The 18983-nt window shown below is 41.7% G+C and overlaps 1 protein-coding gene across 3 annotated transcripts in view; it reads right to left on the minus strand.

Moving 5' to 3' along the window:
- The window catches only part of PCSK5 (proprotein convertase subtilisin/kexin type 5), a 448916-nt gene that overhangs the window by 29811 nt on the left and 400122 nt on the right, over nt 1-18983 (minus strand). For all 3 annotated transcript variants that reach the window (XM_058565628.1, XM_058565627.1, XM_058565629.1), the window contains 4 exons: nt 16012-16207; nt 7270-7487; nt 5940-6176; nt 2536-2766 (listed from right to left, as the gene is read on the minus strand). In XM_058565628.1, the coding sequence (XP_058421611.1) occupies nt 2536-2766; nt 5940-6176; nt 7270-7487; nt 16012-16207 (882 nt within the window). The remainder of the gene's footprint in view (nt 1-2535; nt 2767-5939; nt 6177-7269; nt 7488-16011; nt 16208-18983) is intronic.

Genomic DNA, 18983 nt, shown 5'->3' on the forward strand with positions numbered 1-18983 from the left:
TTCTAGTGTGAGCCACTGGTCAGCTCTAGACCAGAAGCCATAACTCTAGTCAGCATTAAGCACAGGCACTGGTGGAAAAGCTAAATAATATTAGAGTTGCCGTAAAAAGTGCTGTGGACTCAAACTCTGTGCTGGGAGACTCTCTGAGCTCCTTGAGGGCAGGGGCCATGTCATTCACTCTGAGTTTCCAGCACCTGGCACAGTACCAGGTCTCCAGTAACTGCTTGACCTGTGGCTCTTGTGTTAAAGGTGGACGTTGACAATGGTTCATTGTCCCATTGATGTATCTGGTTAACTAGAGGGAAACCCTAATCCCCTAAAGATGAAACACCTCTGTACTAGTTTCCTAGTGCTGTTGTAACAAATTACCACAAATTTAGTGGCTTTAAACAATACAAATTTCTTATCTTACAGTTCTGGAGGTCAGAAGTCTAAACTGGGTCTGTAAGACTATGTTCCATTTGGAGGATCTGGGGGAGAATCTGTTTCTTTGCCTTTTCCAGCTTCTGGAGATCACCTACATTCCTTCATTTGTGGCCTCCTCCATCTTCAAAGCCAGAGCACAGCATCTTCTTTCTCTGTGTTCCTCTGCTCTGTCGTCACATAGCCTTCAACTACTAACTCGGATCATCCTGCCGCCCTCTTGTAAGGACCCATCTGATAATCCAGGATAATCCTCCCAAATCAAGACCATTAATTTAATCACATCTGCAAAATCCTTTTTGCCATGCAAGATAACATTCACAGGGACTGGAGATTAGGATGTGAATATTTTTAGGGGCAGCATTATTCAGTCTACCACAACCTCCAGAGGAATTACCTAGTTTATAACTAGCTGACCCTGGTGGTAGTGGTAAGGTGCAGGGTGGGAGAATGTGAGAAGATCAGGCCTGAGTACATCCTGTGCCCAGCCCTTGGGGGCCTATGGCTCTGTGTTACACATAAGCACTAAAGTCTCAGTTCTAGTCTAATTCATATCCCTAGTTTAAGGGAAGACCACCTGGTAGTGGTAAGATGTCCTCCTGTCTGTGTGAAGGCACCTGAGGTGATCACTGGTAGCACTGTAGATTGGGGTAATTATAAAAGGAGGTCCTGGGGATTGGGATGAAGCGGGAGATCTGGAATGTTCTCATGAAGCAGGAACTGGGAAGGAAGGTCACTGAGATGTGTGTGAGAGGAGCTAAGATGGACAGATAGAGGAGACTGGTATCTTCAAGTGTTTTCTATTGGGAGGTGATCAGGAATGGTATGAGGATAGCTCTCCCTGTGTTGTAGCAGGGAAATGGTGCCCTAGCTGACGACACCTCAAGAAGAAGAGGAAAAATTGCCACACGTTTCTACTTCGAGGGTCTTGCTTCTCAGGTCTACTCTACTGGGTTGGGGAGAGGAACACTAACAGTTTCCAGGTCCTCAGCATGTTCCTCCTTCCTTCTCTCTCTCCTATACCCTCCACTGCTCCTTCTCTCAGCTGAGTTGAGTTTTGTTTCATTTTCTTTCTCCCGTACCTGTGCTAAGGCTAATGTTGGTATCCCTGGAAACCTGAGGGCACTGCTTCACATTAGCTGTAATCTTCACATGGATCTGCTGGAAGCGGCCAACCTCAGACAGCGCCACACTTTGTTCAGGAAGATTTATTAATCAACGGATGCTAAATCAAGGGGAAATTTTGATGAGGAACTGAATTCCTGCATGTCCATAAAGTGTCTCTCCACAGACTGCTTATTAATCACAAGGGAAAATATAACTATGCAGTGGAGAAATTGCACAGCATCCTGAACAGGTGACCAAAATTAACATCACTGACGAGAGGCAGGTAAACATCATGTGTGTCTCCAGAAAGACACAACATCACCTGTGAAGCATTCTGGCTGAGAATGCATAATCTCCATCTAATCATGGGTAAACTTCACACAAACCCCAGTGGAGGGATAGGGACTGTGATCTAAAATGTCAATACTATAAAAGACAAAGAGAGTCCGTGGAAATGTTTCAGATTAGAGGATGCTAAAGAGACAACTTAATGCAATACCTGACTCTAGACTGGACCCTGTCCTAAAGGGGAATTGACAAAATTATAATACAGATGGGATACTAAAGTATTGTAGCAATGTTAAATTTATGAGAGTTGACAACTGTGCTGTGGTTATGTAAGAAAGCATCCCCATTCTTAGGAAATACATAAAGTATTTGTGGGAAAGGGGTCATGATGTATGTAACATATCTGCAAATGGTTCAGAAACAAATATATCGTGGATTATGTCTGCATATACGTTGAGAGCGGAAGACCGAGAGCAAGCACGTGATAAAGCAGAGGGGGTCAGAGATGAACGGTGGGGTAGGGGGTAAAGGGCACATGTGACCATTCTTTGTACTGTTCTCACTCTTGTGTCTTTTCTGTAGGTTTGAAAGTTTCCCAAACACAAAGTAAACAATTAAAAAGAAAGACACCAAATCTACTGGGCACCAGGCGTCGTGCAAAGTAGTTTCTCAGCTGGAGGGAAAGACAAAGTCCTCCTCAGAGGAAAAGCAACTCACTGAGAAGAAGGCTGTCCCTCAGGCAGGTGTGACACTGGTCCTCTGAGGGGCCCGTGCAGCGGAAGCACTTAGCGTGACAGGGCTTGCATCCCACAGCCCCCTCATCCCAGTACTCAGAGGGGGCGCATTCCTGGTGAGGCACACAGTCCCCGTGGTGGTTCATCCTCAAGCCTTCCTGACAGGTCGTGCAGGTCCCAGATGACGAGCAGGTCTGACAGGACTTGTGGCAATCTGTGGGTGGGAGGGGGCAGCAGACAGAGAGTGAGAGAGGCCAGGGCGCCCTTCTAGGGAAGCAGTTTCCCTGGAAAGTGTGTTCACATTCCTTCCTCGTTTGTTTCAGAGATTTCCAAGGCTCTGTGCCAACGGTGTGGGACCATGAATTGAGTACAGCCCTTGGGCTCTAGGTGGAGCATTCTTCTTACAAAATGAGAAAAAAATGGCTGTTTCACATTCTCTGTAATATCTAGAGGACCCTTCCTGCAACAGCCACCTCAGAAATATTAGTAAGAGTCACTATAATTACCCAAACTGCAACAAAATCGTAATAAGCAATTCTGCAGCAGCATGGTCACACACAGCTTGTGGCCTTTTCACCATCATAACTCCTGCGGTCCTCCACTAACCTCCCAGAACACCTTGAGCTTATCACTAATGTAATAATTGTCGAGATATGTTATAATTACCTGTTGACAAAGAAGGCCTTTTTTGTATTCATTTATGGACTCACAGTACCTATGGGAGGGCCTGGCACATGACAGGCACTCAGTGAATACTTGTTAGACAGACGAATAAGAACAACTCACTTCCCTTCGGGGTGTTAGCAGTTGCCATTCCCTCTGCCTAGAATTTTCTTCTCCCAGGTATAGCATAGTTTGTTCCCTCCCTTTCTCAACAACATCTTCCAGGCCGCCTTCTCTCTAATTTCAACTCCATCCTGCCCAACTTCCTGTCCCTCTTCCCTGCCTTATTTTTCCTTCCACAAGAAGACTTGTCTTCTTTAGGCTCTGTCTTCCCAAGTAGAATGCAAGCTCCATGAGGGCAGGATTTTGTCTGTATTATCCCCTGCTGTTCCCCAGGCCTGGAGGAGCATGTGGCACACAGCAGGCCCCCAGTAAGCACTCACTGGATGAATAGATGCCTGGTATTATCATTGTGATTATCATCATCTCATTTTATCTAGATCAGGAAGTTGAGGCTGGAGGAGCTCAGTCACTTGGTTGAAAGGGGCAGGGTCAGGAGTTGAACACAAGACCTGAACAAGGGCTCTTGCTCTTTCTGCCCCAGTGCCTCGGGAAAGGTGTGGGGTCCTTAGAGGTGTCTATGTTGTCTCGTAGGGGATAATTTGGGGTGATCAGAATGGATTCCAAGTCCTCGTGTTTCTTAGAGGAGATCTGCTTGGAGATTGCTTGGTTCCAGATGCTTCTCTTTTTTTTTTTTTTTTCTTTTTTTAATTTTTTTTTAACTTATTTATTTTTTTCCCCCGAAGCCCCAGTAGATAGTTGTATGTCATAGCTGCACATCCTTCTAGTTGCTGTATGTGGGACACGGCCTCAGCATGGCCGGAGAAGTGGTGAGTCGGTGTGCGACCGGGATCCGAACCCGGGCCGCCAGCAGTGGAGCACGGCACGCGCACTTAACTGCTAAGCCACGGAGCCGGCCCTCCAGATGCTTCTCTATAGCCACTCAAATCTTAATTTTCACGTCAGGTCCTTTGCTGCTTCTCTCTGGTGGTCACCCTGTTTCTTACCTCAGCCTCCCTTTGCACCAGTGGGAGGTGCAATAGCATCGCAGGGACAGACCTCAAGCGACTTTCTAACAGTTGAGTTGGTCTGAGGTGAGCCCAGGCATCTGTAGTTTTTAAAGCTCCCCAGGTGATTCTAATGGGCAACCAGCCTTTCTCAATGAGAAAATTAAATCAAGTAAATTAAGTAAACATACTCTGAGACCTGTAAAGTTCTCTCTGTGGCAAATTACTTCTATTACTGAACACCAGAGAAAGGCCAGAAGTTGATCCTCAGTTCCTGCCCTAGTACAGGCAAGATGGCCCTGCAGGCCTTTGGCTGAGTGTCTGAACTTCTCGTGGAAACTGACCCCCAGCTCACAGCCTGCCTCCCAGGCTCACTCCTGCCCCTTCTGCTGCACAAGCAGAGCCATCCGTCTTCAAGCCCATGTTCTTACACAACTAGTCAGGTGGGACATTGATACTAAAGAGCGCTTTACATAAACACACAAAAAGGAATATCCGGACCATAAGGCTAGAGCAGAAAGCTTTCAGGGGAAACTACATCTTCGTGTCCTACCAAAACATTTCCCTGAGTACCTTCTAGGATGTGGGTGGCCCAAAGCTTCTCCTGCCACGGGAGTTCACCCTCAAGCTCTTGCTGTGGTTAGGGGGCCTGCCTCTGGATATCTATCTCATGTTTGCTTGGAGGCCACATAGGGGTTAAATTACCACGGGCTGCCTAGCTGGAGTGAATCCTGTGACTATAGTCAACAATACAGTATTGTACACATGAAAGTTGCTAAGAGAGTAGATCTTAAACGGTCTTACCAAAAAAAAAAGGTAACTGTGAAGTGATGGATGTGATCACTGATCTTTCTGTAGTCATCATTTCACAATGTATATGTATATCAAATCATCATGATGTACACTTTAAACGTACACAATGTTATATATTATCAATTTATCACAATAAAACTGGGGGAAAAAAGAAAAGTCCATTCCCCCTGGATGCTTCTCTCACTTGCTTGAGAATTCCTCTAGTAGTGGGCAATTTATTTAATTTTTCTGATCCCTGATAGCTAATAAGAGGCAAAGAACTCATGCCCAGTTAGAACGTAAGGAGGCATAAAGCAGAGCAGATCCTTCTGAATGTGTAGGGATTGAAGTGCCAAGTGGGATGGAATAGGGACCCAGAGCAGGAGGAGCTGAAGGTGATGAGGGGATGGAGGGGAGATTCAGGGAGGTAAACGGTGAAGGGAGACATGAGGCACCGAGAAAATCCTCTGTGGCACAGCTTTCCTTAGGCTGCTGTAAACCTGTAATGGCTTAAAATTTTAAGAAAAATCTTCCATTTTTGGTAACTTCAGAAGGCTCTTCATTTCTGTTGTAAATCATCACATGGGAATCCTTTTTGATCAGCCACTTTTGTGAGGAGGGTCAGCACTATTCATTACTAACAAAAGTTACATGATCAAAGCTGACAAATGGTTCATTCTAAAAATAAATAATAAATTAGAGCAGAGTCAAAACATACTTCCTTGAGCAGGAGGGAAAGGGGTGGGACAACAGCCCTGGGATGGAACCATGCAAACCCCAGAACCTACTTTGTCCTGGCATAAACACATAATCCTGTTAGGCTCCTTGGGATGCAGTGCTTAGCCATGCACCTGCAAGTCTTTACCTTTGCAATCCTTAGTCTTTCTTTCATAGTAAGTTCCTGCTGGACACTCATCCAAACATCGCCCATCGTAGAGAACCAAGGATGCCTCAGCACAGAGGTCGCAGTCGTCTGCTGAGGGGCCACTGCACTCCAGACAGTCTTCATGGCAGGGGACACACTGGTGTGCATCTTCATAGAAATGGTGGGGACAGGATTGATGGCATGTATCATTGTACAGGAAGGACCCAGGCATGCACTCTGGAGAAGGGGGAAGCAGCAAATTACCCCCAGGAGCACAGGAGAAAGGAATTCATTCCTTCTGCAGTGGGCTAGCCTGTCCACCACTTTGGCTCACTTGACCTGAGTGCACATGCATTTGCCCCATCCCCACCCTGCCAGAGAACATCCTCCATGTCTCACAAGCCCTGCCTTGGAAGAGGAGACCACATATGGTGGACCGATTGGATGGAGCTGGGTTTACATCCTGAAATGACCTGCCCCTTGGAGGTGCAAAAAATCATAATGCTGTGGCAGATGAGTGATGGCTGAGATGCTGGAGGTATTTTTTGAAAAACCTGGAAGGCATTAACTGATTTTTAAAGTTGTAGTGAGCACCCCACGCTCTATTCAATACAGAAAGCAGTTTAGGAATTCTCGCATTAGTTAATTCTTCATTCACTGGTAGGGTTGACCAATGAAATATACATGGTTAATCAGTATGAAGAATGCATTGTGGGTTTATTTTATTTGTGTTCATTCTCTTATTTGGGGGGAATTCTGGAAAACACTTTAGGTTACACAAAGAGACTCCTTTAAATAGGACAGCACCAGTTAAATGAGTCTGTCTTATTCTGGAGAGGAAATTAGACAGTCTTTCTTGGGAGATAATTCCAGAGAAAAAATTCCTAGCCAGAGTGCTATTCTAGAGTCTAATAGTTGCCTGAACTTTTCTTTCGTATCTTTAATAACAGTTGCAATTCTCTAGCTACCTTTGTGTTCCATTACTATCGGTCTCTCCTATAAGATTTTGTGCTCAAAGAGGCAGGAACTTTGGGTTCTTATTTGCATCTTTAGAACCTGGGATAATGCTTAGCACCCCCTAAGTGCTCAGTACATGTGTGTGGAAGAAATTGTGCAAAAACAGGCTCTTGTCTTAACTTGCAGAATCCATAATGGAAAGGCTTTCTCTCACCCTCAATTTCCTCAATGATGTGCACAGAGTTCGATACGTTTCAGTAAAGGTAGGGAGACTGGTTCCCCTAGTTCTGCTTGGACCCCACCCTCAGAGAGTTGGCCCTCAGCTGGGGTGGCTCAGTAGAGCCACGCTTTCTCCTGGGATGCTCCCAGGTACCTTTGCATGTTTTCTCATGGATGCAGTCCTGACACATCTCTGGGCAATGCTTGCACACTCCCTCCACAGCCACGTGCCTCTCGGAGCAGGTCTCCCGGCACTCTCCGTGGAGCAGGACAAGGTCTCCTTCACAAGAGTGGCAGTTGGTGGCATTTCCTTCACATGTCCTACAAGGAGGGCTACAGCGTTCACATGTGCCATCTCCTGCATAGAAGCCCCTGTGGGGAGAAGAGAGAGCAACTGAAGGAGCTTTCCAACCAGGGAAATGACTCACACCTGGTGGCAAAGGAGTCAGGTCTGAAAACAGAAAGCCTGCTGTTGTTGTCGACCAAAATGAATCCATCAGATTCCTGAGGAAGAGTGGTAAAAAATCAAGTCTGGAAAAATAAAATGAAAGGGATAGGTATTATCCTCGTGAATTTGGTTTGTTTGAAAACAACTTTTGTTCATTGGTATATAGTTCAGTCATCTTCTGATTTCCCTATTTTATCTCTAATTTTCATGCTTTTGTCTTTCACTTTGTTAGAGCCTTAATTAGAGTATAAAATGCTTTTTATTCAATTTAATACATTTTTAAAAAATTCAGTAAGTAAAACTATTATTTTCAAAAAGCTCAAAAGGTTTAATGCTCTTTAAAATTAGAATCACTTTATATGCACCTAACACAGGAGCACTAAAGTATATAAAGCAACTATTAACAGACATAAAGGGGAAAATTGACAGCAACACAATAATACTAGGGAACTTTAACACCCCACTTATGTCAATGGATAGATCATCCAGATAGAAAGTCAACAAGGAAACAGTGGCCTTAAATGAAACACTAGACCAGATGGGGGATTTAATAGATATATACAGAGAGAGAGAACATTCCATCCAAAAACAGCAGAATACACAGTCTTCTCAAGTGCACGCAGAACATTCTCAAAGATAGACCCTATGTTGGGAAAAAAAGCCAGCCTCAATAAACTTAAGAAGATTGGAGTCATATCAAGCATCTTTTCCAACTACAATGATATGAAACTAGAAATCAACTACAAGAAAAAAGCTGGAAAAGTCACAGATATGTGGAGACTAAACAATATGCTACGGGACAACTATTGGACCAATGAAGAAATCAAAGGAGAAATTTAAAAATATCTGGAGACAAATGAAAACAAAAGCACAACATACAAAACTTACAGGATGCAGCAAAAGCGGTACTAAGAAGAAAGTTTATAGCAATACAGGCCTACCTCAAGAAACAAGAAAAATCTCAAATAATCTTTTTCTCAAGGAATCTTGAGAAAAAAGAACAAAGTTGGAGGTATCACAGTCTTTGACTTCAAAATATACTACAAAGCTATAGTAATCAAAACAGCATGGTACTGGCAGAAAAACAGACACACACACACAGATCAATGGAACAGAATTGAGAGCCCAGAAATAAAGCCACACATCTATGGACAGCTAATCTTTAACAAAGGAGCCAAGAACATACAATGGAGAAAGGAAAGTCTCTTCAACAAACGGTGTTGGGAAAACTGGACAGCCACATGCAAAAGAATGAAAGTAGACCATTATCTTACACCATACACAAAAATTAATACAAAATAGATTAAAGACTTGAATGTAAGACCTGAAACCATAAAACTCCTAGAAGAAAACATAAGCACTATGCTCTTTGACATGGGTCTTGGCAGCATCTTTTTGAATACCATATCTCACCAGGTGAGGGAAACAAAAGAAAAAAAATAAACAAATAGGACTACATCAGACTAAAAAGCTTCTGCATGGAAAAGGAAACCATCAAAAAAATACAACCCACCAACTGGGAGAAAATATTTGCAAATCATATATCCAACAAGGGATTAATTTCCAAATATATAAAGAACTCATACAATGTCAACAATAAAAAAAAAGAATAACTGGATCAAAAAATGGGCAGAGGGTATGAACAGACATTTTTTCCAAAGAAGATGTACAGGTGGCCAACAGGCACATGAAAAGGTGTTCAACATCACTAATTATTAGGGAAATGCAAATCAAAACTACAATGAGATATCACCTCCCACCTGTCAGGATGGCTATGATTAACAAGACAAGAAATAACAAGTGTCGGAGAGGATGTGGAGAAAAGGGAACCCTCATACACTGCTGGTGGGAATGCAAACTGGTGCAGCCACTATGGAAAATAGTATGGAGATTTATCAAAAAATTAAGAATAAAAATACCGTATGATCCAGCTTTTCCACTTCTGGGTATTTATCCAATGAACATGAAATCACTAATTCAAAAAGATTTATACACCACTATGTTAAATGTAGCATTATTCACAATAGCCAAAACCTGGAAGCAGCCCATGTGCCCATCAACAGATGAACAGGCAAAGAAGATGTGGTGTATATATATACAATGGAATACTACTCAGCCATAAAAAAGACAAAATTGTGCCATTTGCAACAACATGGATGGAACTTAAGGGTATTATGCTAGGCGAAATAAGCCAGACAGAGAAAGACAAATATCATATGATTTCACTCATATGTGGAAGATAAATAAACAAACAAACACATAGATAAGGAGAACAGATTGGTGGTTACCAGAAGGGAAGGGAGTGGGGGGAGGGCAGAAGGGGTAAAAGGGCACATATGTATGGTGACAGATAAAAAGTAGACTATTGGTGGTGAACACAATGCAATCTATACAGAATCTGAAATATAATAATGTACACCTGAAATTTACATAATGTCATAAGCCAATATGACCTTAATAAAATAATTAATAAAAAATTAGAAACATTTTTGCCTTTGGATGCTCTCAGCCAACCTCTGATGGTTTCTTTCCAACACACACATGTAAACATTTGCACAGAGCATCAAACATATCTGGAGCACCTGTTATTGGAGTACGTGTTTGTGTGGTTGACCTTCTGGGTGGAATCTGATGACTGTATGTATATTGTAACTGAAGGATTAAACTATCACACCATAGAAATCATTCACTGGTATGTGAACACAGTAAATATGAAAAGCCCCAACCCTCTCAAATATAACTGGGAAATAAGGGAAGTATAGATGATGTTTCTTTGAAGGGAAAAGCTGAAGGGAAGAGCTGGAACTTGCAGAAGCAGGAAAATCCTAAACCAGTTTAGAGAAAATGGACTTCCAATGTCATAGGTACCTGTTCCAATTGTTTTCAATAATTATTCTGCTATTAGTCAGCTATTGCCGTAATAGCGCTCTGTCATGAAACACCCCCAAACTCGTCATTCATATATCTGTGTGTAGGCAGATCTCTGCTGAGCCTGCACTCAAAGAGGCACATGTTATTATAGAGGAAGAACTCAGGCATGCACTCTGGGGGGAGGAGGCCTGACTCCAAGCTGCATACTGGGTCCTAGTCTTCTTCACATCCCTATATCCTCCCTGGCACAGGGGACTACTAGGGCATGTTCTTCTCTTAGCCATGACAGAAGCACAAGAGGGCAAGTTCAACCAGGCAAACACATTTTAAGCCTCTGCTTCTTTCCTGCTAACATCCCATTGGCTAATTCAAATCAAATAACCCAGCCCAAAGTCAAGGGTCAGGGAAGTCCATTCTGCCTCTCATGGGAGTTGCTACAAAGTTACAGGAAGAAGAATTGCAGCAAATTACTCAATCTACTACAGTCCTCTTTGGATCCTAAAGCCAATAAGGGACTCCTCCTATACAGCATCTTTACCTGATGTTTTAAATAATTAACTCATTCACATCCATTTTATCATTCTTTCAGCTATTAATTTCTTGTATTTATTTTGTAAACAAAAATGTATTGACTGTGTCAGGAAGAAATAGGACAGGGTGAATAAAAGTCACATTTCTAATATCGTTTTAAGAAAGAAAAATTGGAGAAGTAGTAGTTTAGGTAGAAGAGGTAAGAGTATACTATATACTATACTATATAGTATCCAGATGAAAGGTAAGACCAGGCTTCCTCACACATTAGCATCCTTAGCTTTTTGGACCACAATGGAGAACACTCAAACACATCGCTACTTTGTCCAACCAAGTCAATCTCCTAAAAATGAATTTGACAAGACAATGGATAGAAATGTATCATATACTCACCAAGAGTTTGACTGAATTTGAGCAATTTGAAATTAAGGAAATTTAGTGCATTCTCAAACATATCACATCTTCCACCTGAATGAGAATTTGGTGGACTCACTGTTTTTATGTGTGTACTGAGGAATTTGGCCTCACCCAAAGAGAGGTCTGGTTTTCTCCCTAAATAACTCCTAAACTCTTGGAATTTTCCAAATGGTAGGAAGGTCTTTGTTATTCATCATGGGCCCCTCCGATAGTTTATGCTCATGAAATGACTCAGGGTGGGGCCAGCCACACTCTGTAGTTTCAGGGTGGGGACTGGGATATCAGAAGGACTAACCCTGTGGTTAGAGGTTAGGGGTTTTGGGCTACACGATATCAGCCCACCACTGGGGAATTTTCTGTGCTAGCCCTGGCCAAGGTCTTTACAGAATAGCTTCTGGACACTGAAGATGAGCAATTCTAGTACAGAATTTTAAAAGATGCAGCACAAAGAAAGCTTTTTCAGATTCTTGTCATAGCAAGTCAGTGGATGTCGGATGAGAGGCTGAAATGAAAGGAGGGGATTCAAGAAAAAAAAAAAACTATTGAAGACTACTGCTAACTTAAAATTATGTGAATCTCAGACACTTGTCAGGAGGCAGCCAGAAGACAACATGAGAAGGTGTTTTTCAGAGAGCCACTTTGCTCAAAGCAGCCTTTTCCACACAGACCTGCCCAGTAATTTCTCCTCCTGTTTTCTCCCTGCATTTATGAAACTCTTTTGTTAATGCTTTACATCATTATTATTTTATTTAAGAAGATAGATATTTCTTTTGAGAAGAAAAGGCCACCTTCATTAAATTGTTAAATTTAAAGAACTTTATGTTGAAGTCTTTCTGCTCAGACAATTATATGTAATGCAGAAGCTGTGTGGTTCTGGAGCTTCGCCTATATCTTACACCCGAGACAGTGACAGCCAGTGCCTGAAGGAAGACGGTTTTTCTTCTACCAGAGCTTCAAATCTGTTCATATTTGGTGAATTCGAGCACACTTTAAGTTTTGCATTGCTTTTTAAACAATCACTATAATGACATATGTTACTACTCAAGCTTTTCTCTTTCATGAACATATACCGTGTTTGAAAAAACAGTGGCTACTAACGCTGGCTTATAAATAATTCTGAATACCTGGATGCTGTTTCATTGCAGGTTGTGTTCCGGCTATAAATCTTATTGCTGTTTTCGGATGGACCACACCCAAAAGGGCAATTTCTCAGAAATAGCAACAAAGCTGCCAAGCCAAGCTGAATATAATATGTTCCTCAGACTTTATCTCCCCTGTTTTTTTGTAAACACAAAGACGAGGGACCCCACAGTGATCAGACCACCCTACTCAAACACGAGGGCTCGTGTTGGAGTCGAATCACATGCTCGTGATTCCATAGTCCACAGGATTTTGAGATCATGTTAGTAGCTTCCCTACTGCTCAAAAAATACAAAATATCGTGGCTGCTGATGAAAATATTAAGAATAAGAAGAAGTTTCCACATATTGAGGTATATGGGGAAGCCATTCTGGTTTAACCCTGATTTGGCCTAAAACTTGTTTTTCCCAGAACAGCCTGACTTATGGCCCACCAAAGGTGCATTATACATGTGCTTCAAACATCTTCCCAAAGCAAAGGATGCACTCTTTAAAGACAATGTCTCCCTTTCCCTGACGCCAATACCAATACTTCTTTGAAGATAACCTTTCTTTCTGATAACCAAGGTCAGGTTGACCTGCTGTGTGTGCTAAACTGCAGCAAAATATATCTTTGTGACTTTGGGGGCAAAAAATTGTATTCCTGTTATGCTTGATGTATGTTCTTTGTTCTGAAATGGTATATAACCGTGCTAAACTACCCTTCTCCAGAGTGCTTTCTTCCCCGGTATATAACTTCCAAGCTAGTCCTCAGCATAGGCTCAATAAATATTACTGTCTTTCTTATCTATAGATTGGTTAGCAATTACTTGTGTCAACACCGCCATGTATCTGCATGGCGTCCCATGGCTGCATAAGAATGGCTCAACCCAGATTTAGAGGAAAGAAGTGTTGAGTGGTTTACTAATTGGAGGAAGGCAAAATGCATCTCTCTTTTCCTCACTTTAATGCATTGTCAACTCCTGGAACATTCAAAGAATCCAAGAGACAGTTGAGAAGGGGTGGTAATTACTAAATAAGTAAGGTGATAATAATGACAACCACTTCACTTCTGCTATGGCAAAGGTCAATGAGGAAGCAATGATTGACTTTGGTAAGGAGATTTCTGACCTTCGCCTTTGTTGTATAATAACATTTTTGCTAACTTTGCTGAGGCTGGAGCACGGTTGTTGGGGGAGGATGGCTGGGACTGTCCTGACTCAGTCTTGCCTCACACTCCCTTTTCCCCCTGGGTTCTCTGACCCTGACCCTTTCACCAGTAAGCCTCTTGTCAAATACCCACCTGGGCAGGAACTTTGAAAATATTATGCTGGATATAAGAAACCAGTCATAAAATATCATATTTTGTATCATTCTATTTAAACGAAATGTTTAAGAATAGGCAAATCTATAGACACAGAAAGTAAATTAGTGGTTGCTTAGGCTGGGGGAATTGGAGTAACTACTAGAAGGGTATAGAGTTTTCTTTTTGGGGTGATGGAAATATTTTAAAATCTATTGTGGTGATGATTGCACAACTCTGTGAATATACTAAAAACCATTGAATTGTATACTTTATATAGGTGAATTGTGCAGTATGCGAATTGTATCTCAATAAAACTGTTATAAAAAAAACCCAGTTGGATGAGAAGGTGGCCTTGTGCAGTGCTTAAGCACATGGACTTCAGTGCTAGAGAGATTTAGGTTGAAATCCCGACCATACCATGGATTAGCTGTGCGATATTGAGCATGCCACCCCTTTCCTCATCCTTAATATGAGCGAAATAGTAGTATCTGGATAAGAGGATCCTTGTGAGGATTAAGGGGATCGTACATTTGAAGCCCTTAGCGCAGTGCCCAGATATCGCAAGCACTCAAGTAGCTGTTTTTAAATGGTTTCTTTTCCCTTGGAGTCTCTTGGCTCTCTGTTTATTAAGGCTCTGACACACATGATATTGATTGATGTAAACCTTCCTACTGGATTGTAAGCCTTTTGCAAGCACAGACTTTCTTCAGTTGGTCTTAACTTAGCTCCTACCATCAATTCTTGTACTGAGTAGGTGCCAAATATGTATCTGTAGAATTGAATTGAATACACTTGGCTTTTACACTAGATTGGAAGCTTCTTGAGGGTAAGTACCACAACTTATATTTGTACCCTACAGGATCTATCTCAGTAACGGACACAAATAGGTCATAGGAAATAGGCATTGTTTTTATCATCAAGTTTTTTTTTTTTTTTTAATTTTATTTATTTTTTTTCCCCCAAAGCCCCAGTAGATAGTTGTATGTCATAGCTGCACATCCTTCTAGTTGCTGTATGTGGGATGCTGCCTCAGTACGGCTGGAGAAGCGGTGCGTCGGTGCGCACCCAGGATCCGAACCCAGGCCGCCAGCAGCGGAGCGCACTCACTTAACCGCTAAGTCACAGGGCTGGCCCAGTCATCAAGTTCTTTTAATCATTGGGCAAATGAAATTTCAAATTCCTTAAAATGGATGTCACTGGTTGCTTCCCCAAACTCATTTTTTGCCTCCCTATCTTCATTCTTCCTGGCCATCAGTGTTCTGATTTTGTTTGGTGTTCAGGGGTGAATCTTGGTCAGCCTATACCAGTCCTTATATTTGCATTCTCCTTGCCAGAGATAAGTTTAGGAAGGTGTTAAGTGATGCATTCTGGCTAATGAGATGTGAAGGGAAGTCTTAGAAAGTTTCCTTTCCTCTTAAAAAGAGATAAACAACAGGAGACAGGCCCTTTTCTGTCTCTGTTGCAGCTTGGGGTGGTAATGTTCAGAGATAGAGCAGACAATGTGGCTCAGGGGAGGACAAGCTAAGAAAGACACAAGAGAAAAATGGAAAGGTTGTGGGTTTTTATGAAGTGTTGGCCACTGAAGTAGCCAAATGGATTTCCAAACTTCTTGTTATGTGAGATAACAAAACCCATCTTTTCTCAGTCATTCTGCTTGGCATTTCTGTTGCTTGTGGCTAGAAGTTTCCCGATGTACTTTTCCATTTGCTCCTCCCACTTCCCTTTTAGGTAAATCCTGGAGGTGAGGCCATTGATAGGAAAAGTAAAGGAATTATAAACCACAGGGCTGAGGAAGCCATAAATAATTAATGAGGTGTTACTCTCTACTTATTGTCTATGATTCATACCTCACCTACTTTCAACATGTAGAAGAAGTTCATGTGTTCCCCAGCCTATCACAGCCTAACTTTTGTGATGGGGAAAAAAAAAGAAAAGCTGACAACTACTCCATCAAGGTGGAAAAAGAATATATTTCACAAAAGTAAAAATAGATGCATATAATAGTCAAAAGGGAGAAGTGTGCATCTGGCCTTAGGTAAGCTTTGGCTGCTGTGGCCAACAGCGACGTCAGACAGTGAAGAAGGGACACTTATGTAGGCGCTCTAACCAGGGAGGAGAAGGGTTCTTGGGTGAATAGAAGGAATTGCCCCAGAGTACTGCAGAAGAATGGCCATGAGCAGAAGCAAAAGGAAGAGGGAAACTTACTTAGGGCACTTGGTGTAGCATCTGCCTTCGTGGAGGAAGAGAGGCTGGTCTGACTGAGTCCGGCACTCTTTGCAAAGCTTGGCTCCAGAGCAGGAGGCACAGTCCTCTGTGCAGTTCTCACAGCTGCCACTCCTCACTGAGGGCCACATGCCTCGGGGGCAGGAGGAGACGCAGGCCTGAGCCAGCAGATATGCACCTAGAAACCCAGGGAAGAAGGCAGATCAGAGGGTCATCATGTGTTTGATCTAACAGCACACACATCCACGCAGAGAACTGATGCTCGCAAGAGATTCTTTAACTCCTCCAAAGACCTGAGTATCTGGAAGCTTACCAAATATGTATTAGTGATGCTGTCTTCCAAGATGAGTTACATGTCTAGAAAGGAAATTGACAACAGGAGGCTTTTGCCCTATTTCTTTTACTTTCCTGCTGATATTGGTGCAGATCACTTTGGGGCGTCCCTTTGCCCAGTTGTTCAGTCTAGTAACACCTTTGTCTGTCTTCCTGGTGTATACACACACAGCTCGATGGAGTCTATTCTTCTGCTTCCCGAAGACTGTTTTGTTAGGACACTAACATAGTAGCAACTTTTCCACCCAACTCCACCTTTAATGGACAGTCCATCTATTTATTTTTCATTGAAAAGTCAGATAATATCCTTATTAAAGAACGCAATTTTAAAAATCACCCTGAACTCCAAAACTCCAAGAAAATTCCCTCAATTTTTGTATGTAAACTTTTATACTTTGCAGGAGTAGAATGAAGGTGCACCTATCATTTTAAATTCTGTTTTTACATTCCATCTCACTACATATTAACATTGCACATTTCAACGTAATTATCACTTTAATAGGAATATAACATTCTTTTTTTTTACTGAGTATAGTTGACATACAATATTGTATTAGTTTCAGATGTACAATATAGTGATTCAACACTCATATACATTACAAAATGATCACCCTGATGAGACTAGTAACCATCTGTCATCTACAAAGTTATTACAATATTGTTGACTATATTCCCTATGCTGTATGTTACATCTCCATGACCTATTTATTTTATGACTGGAAGTCTGTACTGCTTAATCCCCTTCAGCTATTTCACCATTCCCTCTAGCCCCCCCCCCCCCCCCGGCAGTTGCCAATTTGTCTCTGTATCTATGAGTCTGTTTGTGCCTTGTTTGTTCATTTGTTGTGTTTTTTACATTCCGTATAAATGAAATCATATGGTATTTGTCTTTCTCTGTCTGACTTACTTCACGTAGCATAATACCCTCTAGATCCATCCATGTTGTTGCAAATGGTAGGATTTCATTCTTTTTTTATGGCTGAGTAAACTTCCATTGTGTATATATACCACATCTTCTTTATCCATTCATCTACCGATGGGCACCTAGGTTGCTTCCATATCTTGGCTATTGTAAATAATGCTGCAATGAACATAGGGGTGCATATATCCTTTTGAATTAGTGTTTTCATTTTCTACAGACAAATACCCAGAAGTGGAACTGCTGGATCCTATGCTGGTTCTATTTTTAATTTTTTGAGGAACCTCTGTACTATTTTCCATAGTGTCTGTACCAATTTACATTCCCATTGACAGTGTACAAGGAGTCCCTTTTCTCCACGTCCTCACCAGCACTTGTTATTTCTTGTCTTTTTGATGATAGTCATTCTGAGACGTGTGAGGTGATATGTCATTGTGGTTTTGATTTGCATTTCCCTGATGATTAGTGAGATGTTGAGCATCTTTTCATGTGTCTGTTGGCCATCTGTATGTCTTCTTTGGAAAAATGTCTATTCAGGTCCTTTGCCCCCCCCCTTTTTTTTTTTTGAGGAAGATTGGCCCTGAGCGAACATCTGTTGCCAATCTTCCTCTTTTTCTTTTTTCTCCCCAAAGCCCCAGTACACAGTTGTATATCCTAGTTGTAGGTCCTTCTAGTTCTTCTATGTGGGGTGCCACTTCAGCACGGCTTGATGAGTGGTGAGTAGGTCCGCGCTCAGGATCCGAACCAGCAAACCCTGGGCCGCCGAACCAGAATGTGAGAACCCAACTGCTAGGCCACAGGGCCAGTCCCTCCTCTGCCCATTTTTCAATCATTTTTTTTGATACTGAATTGTATGAATTCTTCATATATTTTGGATATTAACTCCTTATCAGATATATCATTTGCAAATATATTCTCCCATTCAGTAGGTTGTCTTTTCATTTTGTTGATGGTTTCTCTCACTGTGCAAAAGCTTTTTAGTTTGATATAATCCCATTTGTTTATTTTCACTTTTGTTGCCCTTGCCTGAGGAGACATATCCAAAAAAATATTGCTAAGACTGATGTCAAAGAGTTTACTGCCTATGTTTTCTTCTAGGAGTTTTATGATTTCAGGTCTTCCATTCAAATATTTAATCCATTTTGAGTTTATTTTTGTATATGGTGTAAGAAAGTGGTCCAGTTTCATTCTTTTTCATGTATCTGTCCAGTTTTTCTAACACCGTTTATTGAAGATACTGTCTTTTCCCCATTGTATATTCTTGTCTACTTTGTTGTAGATTAATTGACCATAAAGGTGTGGATTTATTTCTGGGCTCTCTACGCTGTTCCATTGATTTATGTATCTGCTTTTGTGCCAGTACCGTATTATTTTGATTACTATAGTTCTGTAATGTAGTTTGAAATCAGGGAGCATGATACCTCCAGCTTTCTTCTTTCTCAAGATTGCTTTGGCTATTCAAAGTCTTTTGTAGTTCCATGCAAATTTTAAGATTATTTACTCTAGTTCTGTGAAAAATGCCATTGGTATTTTAATAGAGATTGCATTGAACCTGTAGATTTCTTTGGACAGTATGGACATTTTAACAATATTAATGCTTCCAATCCATGAGCACAGTATATCTTTCCATTTATTTGTGTCGTCTTCAATTTCTTTCATTAATGTCTTAAAGTTTTCAGTGTACAGGTCTTTCACCTCCTTG

Source organism: Diceros bicornis, chromosome 22 (assembly GCF_020826845.1).
Source record: "Diceros bicornis minor isolate mBicDic1 chromosome 22, mDicBic1.mat.cur, whole genome shotgun sequence".
Lineage (NCBI taxonomy): Eukaryota > Metazoa > Chordata > Mammalia > Perissodactyla > Rhinocerotidae > Diceros > Diceros bicornis.